General features: G+C 40.1%; 1 protein-coding gene across 1 annotated transcript; it reads right to left on the bottom strand.

Annotated features, from left to right (window-relative positions):
- Window positions 1-3970: 3970 nt before the first annotated feature.
- Window positions 3971-4516, bottom strand: LOC134216884 (vitelline membrane protein 15a-1-like). The gene has a single exon (XM_062695666.1). It carries the CDS (start codon window positions 4463-4465, stop codon window positions 4094-4096), a length of 372 nt encoding a protein of 123 aa, XP_062551650.1. The 5' UTR covers window positions 4466-4516; the 3' UTR covers window positions 3971-4093.
- Window positions 4517-18371: the final 13855 nt, after the last annotated feature.

The raw sequence follows: 18371 nt of genomic DNA, 5'->3' as shown, positions 1-18371 counted from the left end.
GATTCAGTGTTATCTGTTTAGATGTAGACTAAATAAATGAAATGAGTCGCGATTGTTAGCAATACAAACATGGCGGGTGATTGATCTATGCAATGTTTAATTGCATATATACGTTGAACAATAAACTAACTAAATAAACAAGTCAACAACATTATTCAACTATTTTTGAATATCCTTAAAATCACTTCGGTGTTGCGGATTAAATTAAAGCTGCAAGATATTATCCAATCATTAATAATCACTTTCAATCGTTTTTTTGGGTTCAAGTACAAGGGGTCTTTACTTTATTCTCCACGCAAGACAACTCCCAATCCCCATCCCAGTTTCCCGGAATATAATTAAAGAAGCCAATGATAACGACCTGAACAAGACACAAATTTTACCAACCCTGTGCTCGTCATGCTGCTACGTGTGCTGCTGACGCGACGACGACGGCAACGGACCAACGGCAGGGTAGCCTCCAGCTTGGAGTAGCAAAAATTACATCGTATTCGCAACCTGAGCACTGAGCTGGCAAAGACTCACCACGGTCGGTGGACTGACTCTTGACAGCTCAACAGCAGCGGCAAGAGACCATCGCCGACCCCATCGAAATGAAGTATCACTTGCAGAGATTTTCTTTGTGCATTCATCGTTCCACCCTTGATGGACAGAAAACACTCGAGTGTTTAGCGCTGCCTGTTTGTTTGGAATGTCCCCCCGTCCGTGATTCTCCGTTGTTCGGCCCGGGTGAAGTGGATGGAAAAATTTACTTTGTTGTTGAGCGAACTTGGGAAACAGGGTCTCGTGCCCGCCGGCGCGGCGTCCCGTCGCATCGTTGAGCTCGCCGGGTCTCGTTGCTTACTCGTTTGAAAAGGTACGCTGCTGCGTTGACAGTGCTTTTTGATAAACAAGAGATAATGAAGCGTACTCCAAAAGGTGAACCTTCCCATGTTTCCTTTATTTTTATCTGAAGGATAATTCAGTTACCTCGAATGTCTGAAAACACAATGCGACTTTTTGTTAGCTCAAGTTAAAGTCTTTTTTATCCACCCACGAAATCTATCCGTGTATCCATTCCACTCATTTGTATGCTCCATTAACTCTCCCTTTCAACTTTGTTATCAGACAGCTCGATTTCCTAAGCCAACTCGTTTCGGTCAGTCTAAGCATTGACCAGAAAAAAAGGAAATACTTTCAGTACACCCACTGATCGCAATGTTCATTCGTCCTTTCAGACGCCGTTTGGCCAAACCCCGAACCCTGGTTCAAGGAATTGATGTATTCCATGAACGGAAACCCCCCCAAACTAGTTTTTAGTATTGTAGGGTTCCGATATCCCTGGGATGGAGGACTGCAACTCCGATCGATGGTGTTTTGTTGCATTCGTACAAACTGCATCGAAACAAATACTATATGTAGCGGGAAACTATTTTCATGCTCCGTCGGCACTCAACGGCGGCTGAAAGCGGCCGAGCTTTCGAATTCTGCAACTGGGTGGAAAGGTGGATGCCCACAATTTTCTTTTTTATTTTGTTTTGCATAAATACCGACTCACTCGTTCGTTATTGGAATTGCTTGCTTGTCTAGGGCTTTGCAGATATGTATATTTGCGGACAGGAGGGAAATAGTGGCTGCAATCGAAAAACGCGGTCAGTATGAAATTGTTTTTATTTTCGTGGTTTGCGAGTTAAAAAAAACGTCTGACCTGGTATGCAACAGAAAAAGATTAAATGGAATTCAACGAAATTTATGTTATCGATTTAGGATGAAGCAGTTTGTGGAGTGCAACGATTTCCAGCGTCTAGTTACTTCGTAGGAAAAAATCGTTAAAATACTTGCATGGATTCTGCGAATTTCAATTCCAGGCAGAGTGAAAATTGCAATTGTATGAACTGTAAAAAATGTGTTTAGTTATTCCATCTAATGTTTGTATTTTATTCAATCCTTACTTCAATTATACACATTTTACAGTTTTAGCAATATTTGGTCATTGTGAAGAAAAATTTAACTTGTGGTTTTTGTTTACAGTTTTAAGTTTCTCTGCCTAATATAATTCAATTGATAATAACCGAAACGCCATCGAAAACTGGCGCATTCACTTAATGCAGTCGATTATTTTTGTTATGGTTCAAGGTAAAACGTGTTTGTGCTAGCGTACATGAGTGAGGGAAATACATGAGTATTAGACCTCTTCATGTTTTCAAAAAGTATCAAAAATTCAACCGGTCAGCCAAGAATCACAATTCTTATGCTAAAATAAGTCTCCTGTCAAATTATTAGCTAATTCGAATAAACTTTCGAGGTGGCTCAAGTCGATTTAGTGTTTTAGGCTATTTTCAATTTTGACAAAGATCAAACAAGAGATATAAACGTCGAAAACTATCGCAACAACCTCTATACGAAAGCTTTTGGTGTGCTCTACAAGTCTTGTGAACATTGCCATTCGTTTCGTTCACGTTTTGTCCATGTTAAAGTGATTTTCAAGCTTTTAAGTGCATAAAAATACTGTTTCCCCCAAAAGTCGTTGTTCTACAAAATTCTTGAGTTTATGACAAATGATTATTATTTTTTTATATTATTATTCCTCTTTTTTCCCTGGAAATTTTTAGTAATATAATTGCCCATGTGCGATTTACCGTTAAATTCTTAAAAATCAGAAGCTGAACATTTGTCATAAATTTGCACGCTGAGATTTCTTCAAACAAGTTGTTCAAACAAAGAAGCTTCGATTTCACTTGTTACTACAATGCACTCAATGTTAAAAGCATGCAGACATATGATGAATTTAACAAAATTTGGAAGTCGTTTGTTGTAAGCATCAAATATCATATGATTTAATTTATGTTTTGTTCGAACAACTTGCTTGAAGAAATTCTAACGTGCAAATTTATTACAAATGTTCAGCTTCTGATTTTTAAGAATTTAACGGTAAATCGCACATGGGCAATTATGTTTTCAGGGAAAAAAGAGGAATAATAGTATAATAAAATAACAATCATTTGTCATAAACTTAAGAGTTTTGTAGAACAACGACTTTTAGGGGAAACAGTATTTTTATGCACTTAGAAGCTTGGAAATCACTTTAACATGGACAAAACGTGAACGAAACGAATGGCAATGTTCACAAGACTTTTAGAGCACACCAAAAGCTTCCGTATAGTGGTTGTTCCGATAGTTTTCGACGTTTTTATCTCTTGTTAGATTTTTTCCAAAATTGAAAATAGCCCAAAAACACTAAATTGACTTGAGCCACCTCGAAATGTTATCCGAATCAGCTAAATATTTGACACGAGACTTATTTTAGCACAAGAATTGTGATGCTGGGCTGACCGATTGAATTTGTGATACTTTTTGAAAACATGAAGAGGTCTAATGAGTATCCTTAAACCTACTACCTCTATTTTTTGATCATTCATGTAAATAAGTTTTATTAGTGGTTTTTAACTTGAAACCGTCGAGATGCAGGTTTTTTTTCATATATTCAATTGAAACTTTACGTCATCATCAAAGGTATACTCACAGTTTTGCAACAATTTGAGGTTTTGATAGAATCTGGAAGAGAAAGAAAGAATTTATTTATTTATATAGTCTCCAAAATCCTAATTATTGAAATAGTCGATTCAAGCTAAAACTCATTACTAATGGGAAAAACCTTGATAATCGTGTTGATTCAAATGATTAACATGGCTTGAGCGTCAAACGCTAGAGATTTGAATTTTTCAAATCACAATTTTCACAATAATTCATAATCCTGTAATAAAATTGGTATGATAAAGACTTAAATATTCTATTCATATTATATTACCCATGTTAGGGATTTGTATGAACCAGCGAATAGCAAAAGAATCAACAGACAACCTGACCCAAAGCTTTCTCTACTATTCCCCTCTTTTCAAATAACTTCGCACAAAACTTTGTTTTAAAATCATTTTATTTAATAATTGTACAATACATAGTATTTGTCACATTTTTGCTACCGTACGAAAATCCTTAACGCGATCCGTGGCTCGTGGTTGGTGTGAGGCGCCGGGTCGAGTTGTTTTCCGCTGCCGCTGCTTCTGCTGTGGCTTCAGTCTTACAGGTTCTCCTAGGAGCCACTCCGCGGGGGAGCTTATTCCTCGAACTGATCGAAAGAGTCGGATTCTGGGGCACGGTAGTGGGGAGCTGGAGCGTGTCCGTATCCGTGTCCGTGGGCTGGTGCGGGATGCACTGGGACGCACGGAACGTGGGCGACGCTTGGGGCGCATCCGACCAGCAGATTGGCACCGCACTTGGCGTGGGGAGCGTGCACCGGGTAGGTGTGGACCACAGCTGGGGCGGCGTGGGCATGGCCGTGGTGTGCCGGAGCCGGGGCGTGGTAAGCTGGAGCCGGGGCGTGATGGGCTGGGGCCGGAGCGTGGTATGCCGGTGCTGGTTTGGCGTAGTCAGCCAGGGTTGTGCCGACGGCCAGAGCGACGAAAGCGAAAATGATGAACTTGTTCATGGTGCGTTCGTTGAAGTCGGATGATTTCCTTGGTGGAACAGGTAATGCACTGCTGGACACGTCGAAGTTGACTAATGGTTAAGCAGTTCGCGCCCGGTGCGTTTTATAATCAAATTCGCTGAACGGAATTGTTGTTGACCGGCGGTCAAAATGACGCACTTCAAGACTGGTAGCGAACGGCCTAGCCGTGAGCCGGATGGGTAACGGAAATGTTTGCTTTGAGTAGTTGCATATTTTTGTAGGCCGTCGCGTGCTTCCATTAAACAAATGGTTGACAAAAGCAACATAAGCAGTTAACTGCAATGTTGTTGATAAATAAACTGAACTTTAAACTGTTTCAGCATTTCAAATTGGATTCTTGACGATTTGTCGGTAAATGCAAATAGGAATCTAGTTGCTTAGTCCGTTGGCTAAAATTTTATTAAATTAACAATGGAGTTTAACTGACAAGCTGCTGTCATCCATGGGTGGAGATGAGATATGATCACTTTCACAATAAACCTGGAGGATTGGGAGCATTCGCAAATATCTATCAAATGATCAACTTTTATACTTTCTAAAATTTCACTATATTGGAATCATCGACATCGTTCCTTTCCGACCCATGAATGCATTTATTTTCAACACCCTAGATTACATACTGTTTTATTCAAATTCACCAGGGTATGCTCGACAATTGCATCAATGCGAAGGGTTTCAACAGCTGAACTGTTTGGTAATCATTTTCAGATTTACTGTATTTTTTTAAAAGTTTAAATTTGAGAGATTTCAGGAAATCTGAAAAGTTTTGAGCAACATTTGAAAAGGCTATACAACCAAAATGTAATCATTATTCTGTACATCATCTAGGGTAGAGAACCATTTGGGCAGCACCCCCTACTCCCGTCAGCAACGTTCATTACTCGAGCGCATTACAACCGAATTACTTGTTTTTTTTTTTTAGTTTTTGTTAATATCTAATGATGTACAAACAATCAAGCCATTTGGTTGGAACGTGGTCGAGTTATGCGGACGGAAATAGGGGGTGCTGCCCAAATGGTCTCGCTCCCTACATACATATATGTAAAACTGGAATGATTTCATTGCCGCTTTTACGCCCTCCCAAAATGTGGTTATAGATAACATGTTTTGTTTTTGGCTATTTTGTAATGTTCTTAAATTTACAATTAACCTGTTTCTATCGGGGCAAAAAAGAGGAATTGAAATGAATGGAGTAGGCTGCTGTTTGAAACGATTTCCGTGAAATATTCAGAGAAGAAGCTTCAGCATGTCCATCCTTCGGTACCCGCATTGATTTGACCATGATTTCCATTGGCAAAGGACATTGTTGGCTAGGTCTGATCAAAAACGTATAATATTTTTTTATTGACGGCTGTAATTTTCGGGTATGTATGTCGAGAGTTATGCCGAGACTCCCTGAACCAATGGCCTCAGAATCGGCACGTTCACCTCAAACAAATTGTGGACAGGGAATTCATGCAATTAAAATGTAGGAAAAACCAACGAATTTCACCTCGCAACACTTTATTAACTGTCGTCTTCACTTCTTATTCCTACCTAACATGACTTGGGGTCCCTATTCCTAGCAGCACCCCTCTTCTCACCACTTCGCGTTTTCCACGTCTCCTGTCCTCCTTCCTTCTCAAGTGACAATTTAAATTCTATTTGGATGTATTTAAGTTTTACCATAGTTTTGTTGAGGCATATCAAAATCTTTATAAGAGGCTTGATCTAGTTCGAGTAATCTGAAACTTCAATTTTCCTATCATAGTTTTAAGACGCTTCAGGTCCACTATAACCTAAGTATGTAAGGAAAGTTTTATGGCATACTCCGTTAAATCAGAAGTATCTTCAAAGAATCGGTATAAAACTTTGTTAAAACTATGTGGTTCTATTGGGATGAATTGCTCTTGTTCAATAATTTATCAAACGAGTAAAGAGAATATACTGTCAAAATGTAGACCCAACCAGCGGATTGCGAATTTTAATACAGTTCTGCACAAACTGTTTATTTTTTTGCATATACAATTTCGGAAGATTCTTATACAACCATTGTATTGAAATTTAAAAAAAGCTTAAAAGGCTAACATTTATTTCATAAAAATCTTACAGTGAGGGCCCCTTGTTATTTTTGTATCTTGGTAATGAAATCTAAAATACAAACAAAAAGAAAAGCTAAATTCTGGGGCAAGAACGTTTGTTGGTATTGTCGCCAAACTTCTGCATACAATTGTAAACGCCGGTGCTTCAAATCGCGGCTATTTTCTTCCGTTGCAATTATTAAGTGAATATTAAGAAGTGAGAAGTGATAAGAGTGAGATGTGATAGATGCGAAGTGAGAAGTAGGAAGTGAGTAGCAAGGAAAACAGAAGCAAGAGGTGAGAAGTGAAGAATGATGAATGGGATGTGATAAGCGATCTGTTGAAGAAGTAAGAGGTGAGATATGACAGAAAGAAGAGGCACGAAAAAATTAGGTAGAAGTAAGACGAAGGAAAAAAGAAAAATTAGGATGAAGCAAAAAGGACAAAGAAATAAGGAAGAAGATAGAAGGAGTAAGGAAGATAGAATAAGAAAGGAGGAAGAAAACGGAAGAAAGTTAAGGGAAGAAGGAAGAAAGGAAAATAAATAGGGAAAGGGTAAAGGAAGAAGGAAGAAAGTAGAAGAAAGAGAGAATAAGGAAACAGAAAGGAAGAAATAGTTAAAGGAAGAAGAAAGAAAAAAAGGAAAAAGAAAGTGAAAAGAGGAATGAAGCAAGTTGGTAAGAATAAGGATTAATTTCACAATTTTTAACTCCACATTCCACTTCTCACTCCTCGATCCTCAGTCCTCACTTCTCACTTCACACTTCTCACCTATCAACCCTCATTCTTTACTTCTCACTACTTACTGCTCACTACTTCTCATTTGTTGTTTTCGATTCTTACATCTCACATTTTACTTCCATTTCATACTTCTCACTTTCTTGTACTCACTTTTCACGTGTCACTTTTCACTTCTCTCTTCTTACTGCACACTACTCACTTCTCACTTAGCACTTCTTACTTTCAATACCCAACTCCCACTTTTCACTTCTCACTTCTCACTTCTTTCTAAGAGAGAAAAAGAAAGAAGTCATAAAGCGGAAGAAAGTAGAAGGAAAAGGAAAGAAGAAATCAACATTTTAGGAATTGCTGCTAGAAAACTTTAAGAAACTCCTATTAGAATTTCTTAAGTGTTGTGGTTTGAAATTATGTCAGATTTTCATTTAAACATATTTTTTTTGTTTCTGAAACTCGAAAATAGTTTTTTTTTATTTCTTTTAACGTCTCTTTGAAAATACTGCAACTTCTTGAATATCTCTTGGAGTTTCTTCAGAAACTATTTAAGTAATTCCTTTAATTATATCTTCTGAAAGCCCATCACGAACTCCACCCAAAATTATTTCAAGAATTTACCTAAAAATGTTTACAGAGATTTAAACCAGGAAATCCTTTAGATAATTGTCTTGAAATTTCTTCAACAATTCTCCCACATTATTTTCGAGAATTCCTCCAGGATTTTATCCAGAACCTCCTTCTAGAATTTCTTCAGGAACTTCTTAAAGAAATCCTTCAAGAAATGTTTTAGGAACTCTTTTGAATAATACCGGGGAAATTCTATCGTGAATTCCAGCTGGAGGAATAAATCAGAGCAGCTCCTAATCCTGAAATTCAAAATAATCTATATAATCTGGGGAATCTATAGAGGGATTTGTAAAAGTATTCTTGATGTAATTTCCGCGGAAACTTGTAACGTTGGACTGATATTTTGAAATAAATAAAAAAAAATAACGAAAAGCTTTAGACGTTTTTATCTTTTTAAGCAAAATCAATCGTAAATAAATTTTAAAATGAGTTTTATTATTGTAATTAAAGTAAACAAAATAATATTTACATTGAATTAAAACTTAATTATTGTTAAATAATTATTTTTGTTCTTTTCCGTATATATTTTATTTCATTTGAATTAATTTAGCTTTGGACGTTTTTATCTTTTTTAAGCAAAAAAATGCTAGAATTCGTTATGTCGGCTTGACAATTCAAAGTTCAAAGCGAGACCAAAATACAACCCGTCTTTGCCTGACTACTTAACTGTCTTGGGAGGTGTAATGTTTCGTACGGTTTGCGTCTCGGCTAAACAAAGTAGTATACTGCTTCAGTGAGTGCAGCAATGGCTCTCCTGAAAGTATTGATCTCGTTTTCAACCATTTGCTTAAACCTAGGAAGGCGCCAAACTGCTATCGCCATTTGAAATTCTGGGGATAATAATCAATTGTCCTTCAAGGTTTCCTGTAGGGCATAATCCTTAAGCTCGTTCTTTTTCCCTCGCACTAGAGGAGTAGAAGTATCGCTGTTTTTCAGTTCCGAGTTTTGTGAATAATACTTTCAAAGTCTGTCGAAGGTTGAAAATTGAGAACAGTGGTTTTAAGAAAGTGAAGTGATGTAAAAGGAATCTTTTGGTGTCTTCCAGATACAGCTTATTTTCCGTCAGTGTGCCTGACGATTACGTGATTCTACTCCATTTGCCGGAGAAATTATTTGGAAAAAAAGGTAATTCGTGTAAATAGTTTTTAATTAGTTTTTGACTAACATTCGCCATTCGCGTTGAACTTCCAGCGCATAGGCGCTTTTTTGTACGGGCTGGAAATTTGAAAGCGACCGGCGGAGTCAATTTGGGGCTCCTGTCCGATTTTAGCTGTGGGCAGGGATTGAACTTATCATTTCATTATCATTTAGTATTCAGCCAATAACTCATTCCAGAAGCGGAATTCCGAAAAGTGTTGTATGGCGGACTTCTAGCGCTGATTCCCCTCTACAACTCTGTCCAAGGGTGCATTGCTCTATGTCTAATATTCACCGCGGGAAACGCTCGTATCATTTAATATACTAAATGATAATAACACTTATTATCATTTAGTATATTAAGTGATCTTAGCGTTTCACGCTGTGAATATTAGGCATAGAGCAATGTACTCTTAGACAAAGTTGTAGAGGGGAATCAGCGCTAGAAGTCCGCCATACAACACTTTTCGGAATTCCGCCTCTGGAATGAGTTATTGGCTGAATACTAAATGATAATAAAATGATAAGTTCAATCCCTGGCTGTGGGTAGCAGAGCGACCATTCGAGCTCGTGTGCCCGCTAAGGCCCGCCTTTCGAGGTAGCTAAACGGAGAGGAGCCCTCCTTAGCCGTGCGGTAAGATACGCGGCTACAAAGCAAGACCATGCTGAGGGTGGCTGGGTTCGATTCCCGGTGCCGGACTAGGCAATTTTCGGATTGGAAATTGTCTCGACTTCCCTGGGCATAAAAGTATCATCGTGATGGCCTCATGATATACGAATGCAAAAATGGTAACCTGGCTTAGAAACCTCGCAGTTAATAACTGTGGAAGTGCTTAATGAACACTAAGCTGCGAGGCGGCTCTGTCCCAGTGTGGGGATGTAATGCCAATAAGAAGAAGAAGAAGAAACGGAGAGGAGTGAAGTTCGCTAGTCAGTTGAGCGAAACTGACCCAACAGTCGCCAAAAACTGTCGTAGAACCACCCGTACGCTACAACCCCCGGTGGTCAGGTTCCGAGAGCACGGTCCCCGTACGTCGCTAATTATCGTACGCTGGACCGAACCTGAACCAAGAGTTAGTAGCTTTCTTTTAGTCCTCGCTCTTTGAATCGGGTCGCAAGGGAAAGTGGACTACTAGCTCGAGGGAACGATATTCCGGACGCTCTCGAGGGTCGAAAATCGGAAGTCTTCCGTCCAGCCGCCACTCCCTCCGCACCTTTAATTCGGTCATTTTGCGCACGAGCTCACACCGCCATCATGTGCAGCAGCGATCGCCCACTGGCAAGCCGCCGGTAACTCGACGCTCCGGAGACACCGACGTCACCAGCACACACGGTCGAACGAATCGACCCCGTCTGACAGTTCAGCGTCTTCGGCACCCCACCGGAGAAACCAATAGTTTCCCAGGTTAGCATAAGCCCATTTAGTTTTCCGTCCAACCCGAATGAAGTATTTATAAATAAAAGTTGAATTAGAAGATCTGGATGCCAATTGATTTTATTAGCAGCATTTCCGTTTTCAGAACACACTGTTTTCGTACGTTTCCGTCATTCCGTTGGTCGATTGGTTATTTCAGACTTCTATTCCTCTTCGGTCAGTGAGTATTGGGTTGAGCGAGCTTAAGTGAGTACGAGGGGCAATAAGGAATAAGGAGAGCGAGTTTGGGTTTCCGCTGGCTTGGCAAGTTGGCAAGTTGGCTTGGCAAGATTCAGCCAGCAATCGTTCGAGAATTTCCCCTGAGGTATTGTATCAAGAATGTCGGGTAAATCAATAGACTGGTGGTCTCTCACACGTGAGAGGGGCGCTACAAGCCACCAAAGTTATCGAAAACCTCAAACGATTTTGCAAACGGTGTCAAACTTCTGGAAGACCTCAACGAAGAGAACGCAGGCGAATTTAAGGAAGAATTTCCATGGGCAAAATTTGGATGCAGCACTAGAAAAAAATGGGAGGCTTTCGGAAGGAATTTATGTCCAAAGTATGCTCACTAGAACAAAGACTCGAAATTCGGCCATTCATTTTATTGATAAGATCAGTGATCTGAAATTTTATGGATGGTTCCAAGAATAATTCGTGAAGAAACTTCCAAATTAATTCCTGGAGGAACTTCCGGAGTAGTTCCGGGAGGAATTTCAGAAGAAATTCTTGATAGACTTCTTGAGGAATTGCCGGATAAATTTGGATGGAATGTTTTAGGCATTTCGGGGAAAACTCTTAAAGAAACTTTCCGAGTGATTCCTAGAGAAACTTCCAGAAGGATTACTGGAGGTACAACTGAAGAAAATCCTGGAAGAACTTTCGGAGAAATTCCTGGAGGAACTTTCGAAGGAATTTTTGAAGATCCTTCTGAAGGAATTCCTGAAAGAACTTCTAGGGAATTCCTGGAGGAACTTCTGGGGGAATTCCTGGAGTAACTTCCGGAAGTAATTCCTGGAGGAACTTCCGGAGTAATCCTTGGTGGAACTTCCGGGGTAATTCCTGGAGGAATTCCTGGAGGAACTTCTGAAGGAGCTCCTGGAGGAACTTCCGGAGAAATGCCTGGAGGAACTCCTGGAGAAAATCCTGGAGAAACTCCCGGAGGAACTTCCGGAGGAATTCCTGGAGGAACTTCCGGAGGAATTCTTGAAGGTAGGAGGAGGAATTCCTGGAGGAACTTCCCAGAGGTACTTTCGGCGAAATATCTGGAGGAAAGTCTAGAGGAATTTTTTGATGACCTTCCTAACGAACTTGTGGAAGAACATCTGAGGAATTCGTTGAAGAACTTCTGAAGAAACTCCGAGGAAATTTTCACGCTTGAAACTAGTTCACGCCGACCCACGCCGCACCGCCGCCACCGCTGACTGAAAATGATCTATCACGCCGCCGCCGGTGAAACTTCAATCGGCGCACAGGTCTAATTCTCACTTTTCACACCGCATTTTTCACTTCTTACATCTCAAATTTCAATTCTCACTTCTCCCTTCTTACTTTTCACTTTCTACTTCTTACTTTTCACTTTTTACTTCTTACTTCTCACATTTCAATTCTCACTTCTCACTTCTTATCTTACCTTACCTCTCATTTAGCACTTCTCACTTCTTAATTCTTACTTCTCACTTCTTACTTCATACTTCTCACTTTCATCTTCGCACTACTCACTCCTATTTCTCACTTGCCATTAACTCTACCAAGACAAAGTACATGGTGGCAGGTAGAGATAGGAGAAGACCTAGTGGTGTTGGGGCAGAGGTAGTGCTTGATAGGGATGAGTTTGAAGTTGTTGAAGAATTTGTTTACCTTGGAACGCTTGTGACATGTGACAATGACGTTTCCCGTGAAGTGAAAAGACGTATTGCTGCTGCGAATAGGGCCTTTTACGGATTACATTACTACCACTGGAAGAATCAGAGTTTTGTATAGAGCAAATTTCGTTTCCGTCTGCATGTTGCGGGACCTAAGCTGGTTAGCTTAGATCCCGCAACATGCAGACGGAAACGAAATTTGCTCTGTATAAAACTCCGATTCTACCAGTGGTCCTTTACGGACATGAAGCGTGGACCGGAAAGAGGCGAACCGGAAAGCTTTCGGTGTTTTTGAACGAAAAGTATTGCGTACAATACTTGGTGGGAAACTAGAAAATGATGTGTGTGGCTCAAACGCATGAATCTTGAGCTGTGTCATGTGTACAAAGTAGAAAATATGATGAATCATATAGAATACGGCAGACTTCAGTGGGCTGGCCACTTAGTGCGAATGTCGGAAGAAAGAATAGCGAAGGCAATATTCAACATACAACCAGATAGGGGCCGGCGAGCCGCCACGAAGGAAGGCCACGAACATGCTGGCTGCACGCGGTGGAATCGGACCTGGGAACCCTGAACGTTCGAGGAAACTGGAGGAACATCGCCCAAGACCGACGATTATGGAGCTCTACAATACGCCAGGCATAGATGTATCGACGCTGTAGCCAACCAGGTATCCAGGTATGAATTCTTCACTTGTCATTAGTAATTTAATTTTCACCTATTCGACTAAATTATATTCGGTCAAACAAATTTCGGACAAATGGTCCGAAACCGTGAATATTGTGCTTGTGAACCATTTCTGACAACATCTAGTTAAAATGCCTCTGAAAAATTATTCGACTTAAAGAATATCGAGTAAGGGAGGTACGGGGAGAACGCAGTATGCTAGATTCAAGGGACTTTGAATTTCATTGTGTAAGGGAAAACATCGAGTTACAGAGCATCGAGTTATGGGCCGTACACGGTACACTAATTACGTAAGCATTTTTTTCAGGGGTTTTCAAAGCCCCCCCCCCCCCCTTTCCTCCCCTCAGGTAAGATTTATCCCTTACATATTATTTTTTTTATAAAACGTAAGAAAATGGCAAACCCCGCCCCTCCCATGAGTGCTTACGTGATTAGGTAGGTATAGGTATTGAATCATATTTGAATATGCCAAAACAGCGTCCGGTATAAAACATAACATAAAACAGATAGGAATTTCGCGTTAAATGTCGTAAGTGTCCGGTACTGGGGTTTGCTCCCTATTGGTTTGTTATTCTGAGTATGAATCTAAATCTGAAATCGAATTGAAGTTGTATTTTATTTTTTAACCAATATAAATTTAAATCAGGGTTCACATCTGACAGTCAGGTTAAAGATAATGAAAACCTCAATCGGAAAGTATCTTCTATTTATTTATATAAATTCCGATTGAGATTTTTATTATCTCTCATTGGCTGTCAGATTTGAATCCTGATTTAGATTTATCTTCTTCTTCTTCTTAATGGCATTACATCCCCACACTGGGACAGAGCCGCCTCGCAGCTTAGTGTTCATTAAGCACTTCCACAGTTATTAACTGCGAGGTTTCTAAGCCAGGTTACCATTTTTGCATTCGTATATCATGAGGCTAGCACGATGATACTTTTATGCCCAGGGAAGTCGAGACAATTTCCAATCCGAAAATTGCCTAGACCGGCACCGGGAATCGAACCCAGCCACCCTCAGCATGGTCTTGCTTTGTAGCCGCGCGTCATACCGCACGGCTAAGGAGGGCCCCATTGATTTAGATTTATATCTTGCTTAAAAAAAAAATAATACACAACTTGAATTCGATTTTATATTTAGATTCATACTCAGATTAACAAACAAGTTCAGACTCATATCGAGCCGGGAGCACAAATTGATATTCATATAAACGCTGGTCAGACTTTATCCATTTGGATACACATCAAGCCATTGATTTCGAATTGGATACAGTGCAAGAGCATCGCAGTGCGTAAGCTGTCATATTCCGATTCGTTCAGCTATAAATCTAGTGAAGAAGAATTTGTTCCCGGTTCTGACTCAAGTAGAAACAGAAATTTCTACAGTTTCATACATTCTTTAAATCAGAATGAAACCCGTCAGCGCTCGTACTGCTTCTCATTTCTCCTGAATCCCACCACCAGATGCGGAAGGAATCCCAAGCTATAGCCTGAATCAACAAACTTTCCGCGATCCGGGCGCCCGTTGCTAGGCGAAAAAAAACACGTCCCACAAGCATCGTACCGCGCGGGCCCGAGGAAAAAATATCGCAGCTGATGCCCGAGCGACAGATGATGAATGTCTGTCTGGTGAGCACTGAGTTAAAATTTAAATCCGGACCGAGATTTTCCCACTCGGGACCGGGCTGGAAGCGAGCGAAGGCGGGCCACCTACTTTTCCGTCAGTTTGTTGCACTGAATTCCGGGCTCGGACCCGGGTTGCATTATTTAATATTTATCCTGCATAATAAAGTATTCATTTTCCCATTTGGAAGAGCGTAGCCAGCTTTCCCGGTATTTACGTTGACTTGCAAACAGTAAATATTTGCCTTGATTTTACGTCATACCGACCGACCGACCGACCGTCACAGACTGGCGCCCAACGCCGACGTTAGTTGGAAGTGTTTGTCTGTCTCTAGTTCGAAAGCTCCGAGTGCATATTTGATAAAAGTAAGTCCCGTGCATTCTGTCAGCCTCCACTTATTTGCTTTGCATCAATTTCTCAACGTGTTTGGTTAAATAATGTGGGAGGCTAAAATTAAATTGAAATTTCGCCGTAAATCTGATGAGCACCTATTGGCACATGGGAGCGTACATTTTGAATTTGAATTGGGGTCAATTTTCGAGTGCAACCTAGTGGATGCCCTCAATTGGCTCTTTGTCGGTTGGCCGATATGTATGATGACGGTGCGATGGCCAGACCGGGTCCGGGTCCGGGCATCGATGAATGTTTGATGAACAATGATGATGGCGGGTTTGCTTTTCTCAGTTCCGGTGAAAATTCGCTAATGGATGTTTTAATTGCTTTTTCTACGATAGGATTGCGTTAATGTGTTTGAACTAAATGCATTAATTTGGTGAGGGTCCTGAAAAGGACGCTTGGTGCGATTGAATATGATTTTCAATGAGTATTTATTGAAATATTATTCAAAACGGCATCGGCTGCCATTTAGATCAAGCTTAATAGATTTGTGAAATGGTCACCATAATGACGGTCCGCAGTTTCTATTCTGCTATTTATGTTCGATAGAGGGCTTTTGAGAAAATCTAAAAGCCGTGGTAAATGACGGTCAACCAATAAGTTCGTTTTGAACTTTGAATAAGAATTGCACATCCACGATTCTGCAGCATATATGTTAGTTTAATTCTGATCAACAATGTTGTGAGAAGTAAGAAGAACAAGTGTGTAGGACGTATTCCTTATGATTTGTCTATTATATAATCAGAATGTGGGGTCTCAAGTTAGCCTTGCGAGCAACAGTGTAAGAACGTCAATCCGTGAAGAATAGAAACATTTTTAGTCAATAACTATGGAAATGGGAATAAAAAACTAAACTTGAAAGCAGGAAAAACTCGAGTTGGAATACTTGGTCATTGGAGAAGAAGAGGTCATAAGAATTTGAAGCTAATAAGATTCAACGCAGATCCTTCTGTGTTCTGAATTTCGCGTGAATTTTCATTTTCCTAATTCTGAATATCGAATTCTGTGCAGTGAACAAACATGAATAACTCCTGAATGAAATGGATGAAAATCTTTTAATCCCTCTGTAATCTGGAAAAACAATAACAATAAAGCTATGAAATCCAACTTAAGCCTTGGTCGAAAAAGTTTCCAAATTTATCACCTCGAATAAAAGTCCTACCAAAGGGCGAAGTATCATCGTTTTGCGCGCATTTCCAGTGCCCCACAGCCGAATAGCGCACAAAACAATAAACACAAGTCACAAGTTGTTGCCACTTGTCCCAGTATCAGCCCCATGGCAGTACTTAAATCGAGCGTAGCTCTCGTCCCCATCTCCACCATCCGAGCTGTTCCAGGAAACTGCCGAAACCCGGAAGCCATTAAAAACAATTGCCACCGAAAACACACTCCACACTAATGCCAAATTTAATTATGAGTCAAGCCGATTCAAATGAGTCCCCTGCCACCATAAGGAAAGGAAAAGCAGCGACCAAAATGGTTTCCAAAAATGGTTTTTCCACAGGGCGGGGTGGTTTGTAGTAGTACAGTTTAATTTCCAGCCTCCCAGAGGAGTTCCGCCACCCGCCAGTTAGTGCTTATGAATGAGGTTGCACGAGCTTTATTCGGATGGTTGTTTTAATAAGCAAACAGCAAACAGCTTAAGACTACATACTGCGGCGGCGAGCTAAATACTACGGAACAGAGGTTGAACTTTCACCTATTGCAAAGCTTCTCTTTAAGGAGATCGAAGCTGTTTTCTTCCCCAGAGGGGAATTGAGCATCATCACCGTCGTCCCTAGGAGCTTGGTGGAATTAAATTTAAGGCATCGGAAAGCCCATTTTCAATTAGAGATTAAATTGCCACACGCACTCCAGTAATATTATCCACCGCATGGTATGGTGGGGGATGATCTTCTTCAATGTGTATCTTACTTCGCTGATGTTTGGTAGGTACCTACTTTCAATGGCGCGCGAAGAATTTCGTTCAGGATGCTGTGTGGCTGCGGTTTACAGTTCCGTTGCAAATTCATCGAATAACGTCTCCTGACGACAGTCGCTGATGGTTTGAAATTCGCTGAAGGGAGGAGAGCGCTTGGAATCGATTCTTGGGACTAATTTGCACGAAAACTGTTTATGGCTGTGGAGCAAAAGTTAATTGAGCAATAATTTTCAATTTTCGATGATCAAAGAGTATTTCCGGAGTGTATTTTATACTACGCCGAATGCCGACTGGTTGGCGATGGGTATATTATGATTGGATTGGTTAATATTTGATGAGGTTGTCTAATCACACTAATGAACGAAATAATTATGAGGATTCTCTTTAAATCGATTTCTGGTGGTGATTAAAAGTCAGATGAACCAAAATCTCAAAACATTTTGATAACGATCTTGGGAATGTGAACAAAGTGCTCATTTTTAAGACAATCATTATCCTGAGAGTAAATGTACGAAAAAAGAAACACAAAGATAATGTTAAGGGTGTGGGCCCTCCTTAGCCGTGCGATAAAACGCGCGGCTACAATGCAAGACCAGGCTGAGGGTGACTGGGATCGATTCCCAGTGCCGGTCTAGACAATTTTCGGATTGGAAATTGTCTCAACTTCCCTGGGCATAAAAGTATCATCGTGTTAGCCTCATGATATACGAATGAAAAAATGGTAACACTTGGCTTTGAAACCTCGCAGTTAATAACTGTGGAAGTGCTTAATGAATACTAATCTCCGAGGTATTATAGGTAGCATAGAAGTAGTAAAATTTGAACTTGAATCAAATTAAAGTAAAACGTAGGGGAACGGTTCGCCGCTTCATCTCATAGCTCCTATTTCCATCCCTTCAAAAACAAAGCAATGGAAAGAAATTTGGTTTGTTTATTATTTTTGTGATTTTTTTCAACAGTGAGCACGCATGTTGACAAAAAGAAGCGACGAATTTGGTGCCGTATTTCTTTGTTTAGAGGCATTCCACGGGGGCATGTCAGTCGATCCTGAGCGACCATTTCGAAAATATTTGAAACTCTGCACAGTTTTTCAATTTCATCTAAATCGTCATTTTTCGATATCAAATCTTCATATTGAGTCACGACTAACTTTTTCAAAAGGGTGTATGTGAAAATGGTTCAAAATATTTAAAAAGCTGCACAGCAAAAACGGAATGTTCGATTGTTATGATTTTTTCAGCAAAGTTAGACAACTAAATGGTGATTCTTAAGAAAATGTGCACAGTAAAAAAAAAATTTTTTTTGCCTTCAAAAATATCATTTTGTCACAAAACTCAAATATCTCAAAACCCTATCTTTTTCGAACGTATTTTTTTAGGGAAAACGGTCCATTATATTAGCTATCTACCATAAA

The sequence above is a fragment of the Armigeres subalbatus genome, chromosome 2 (assembly GCF_024139115.2).
Source record: "Armigeres subalbatus isolate Guangzhou_Male chromosome 2, GZ_Asu_2, whole genome shotgun sequence".
In the NCBI taxonomy this organism is placed as follows: domain Eukaryota; kingdom Metazoa; phylum Arthropoda; class Insecta; order Diptera; family Culicidae; genus Armigeres; species Armigeres subalbatus.
The sequence above is the reverse complement of the archived record's forward strand: the minus strand, read 5'-3'. Positions and strand labels throughout refer to the sequence as shown.

Bases quoted from the DNA above. Each gene is read 5' to 3' on its own strand.
- LOC134216884 (XM_062695666.1), bottom strand. From the start codon at position 4,465: ATGAACAAGTTCATCATTTTCGCTTTCGTCGCTCTGGCCGTCGGCACA.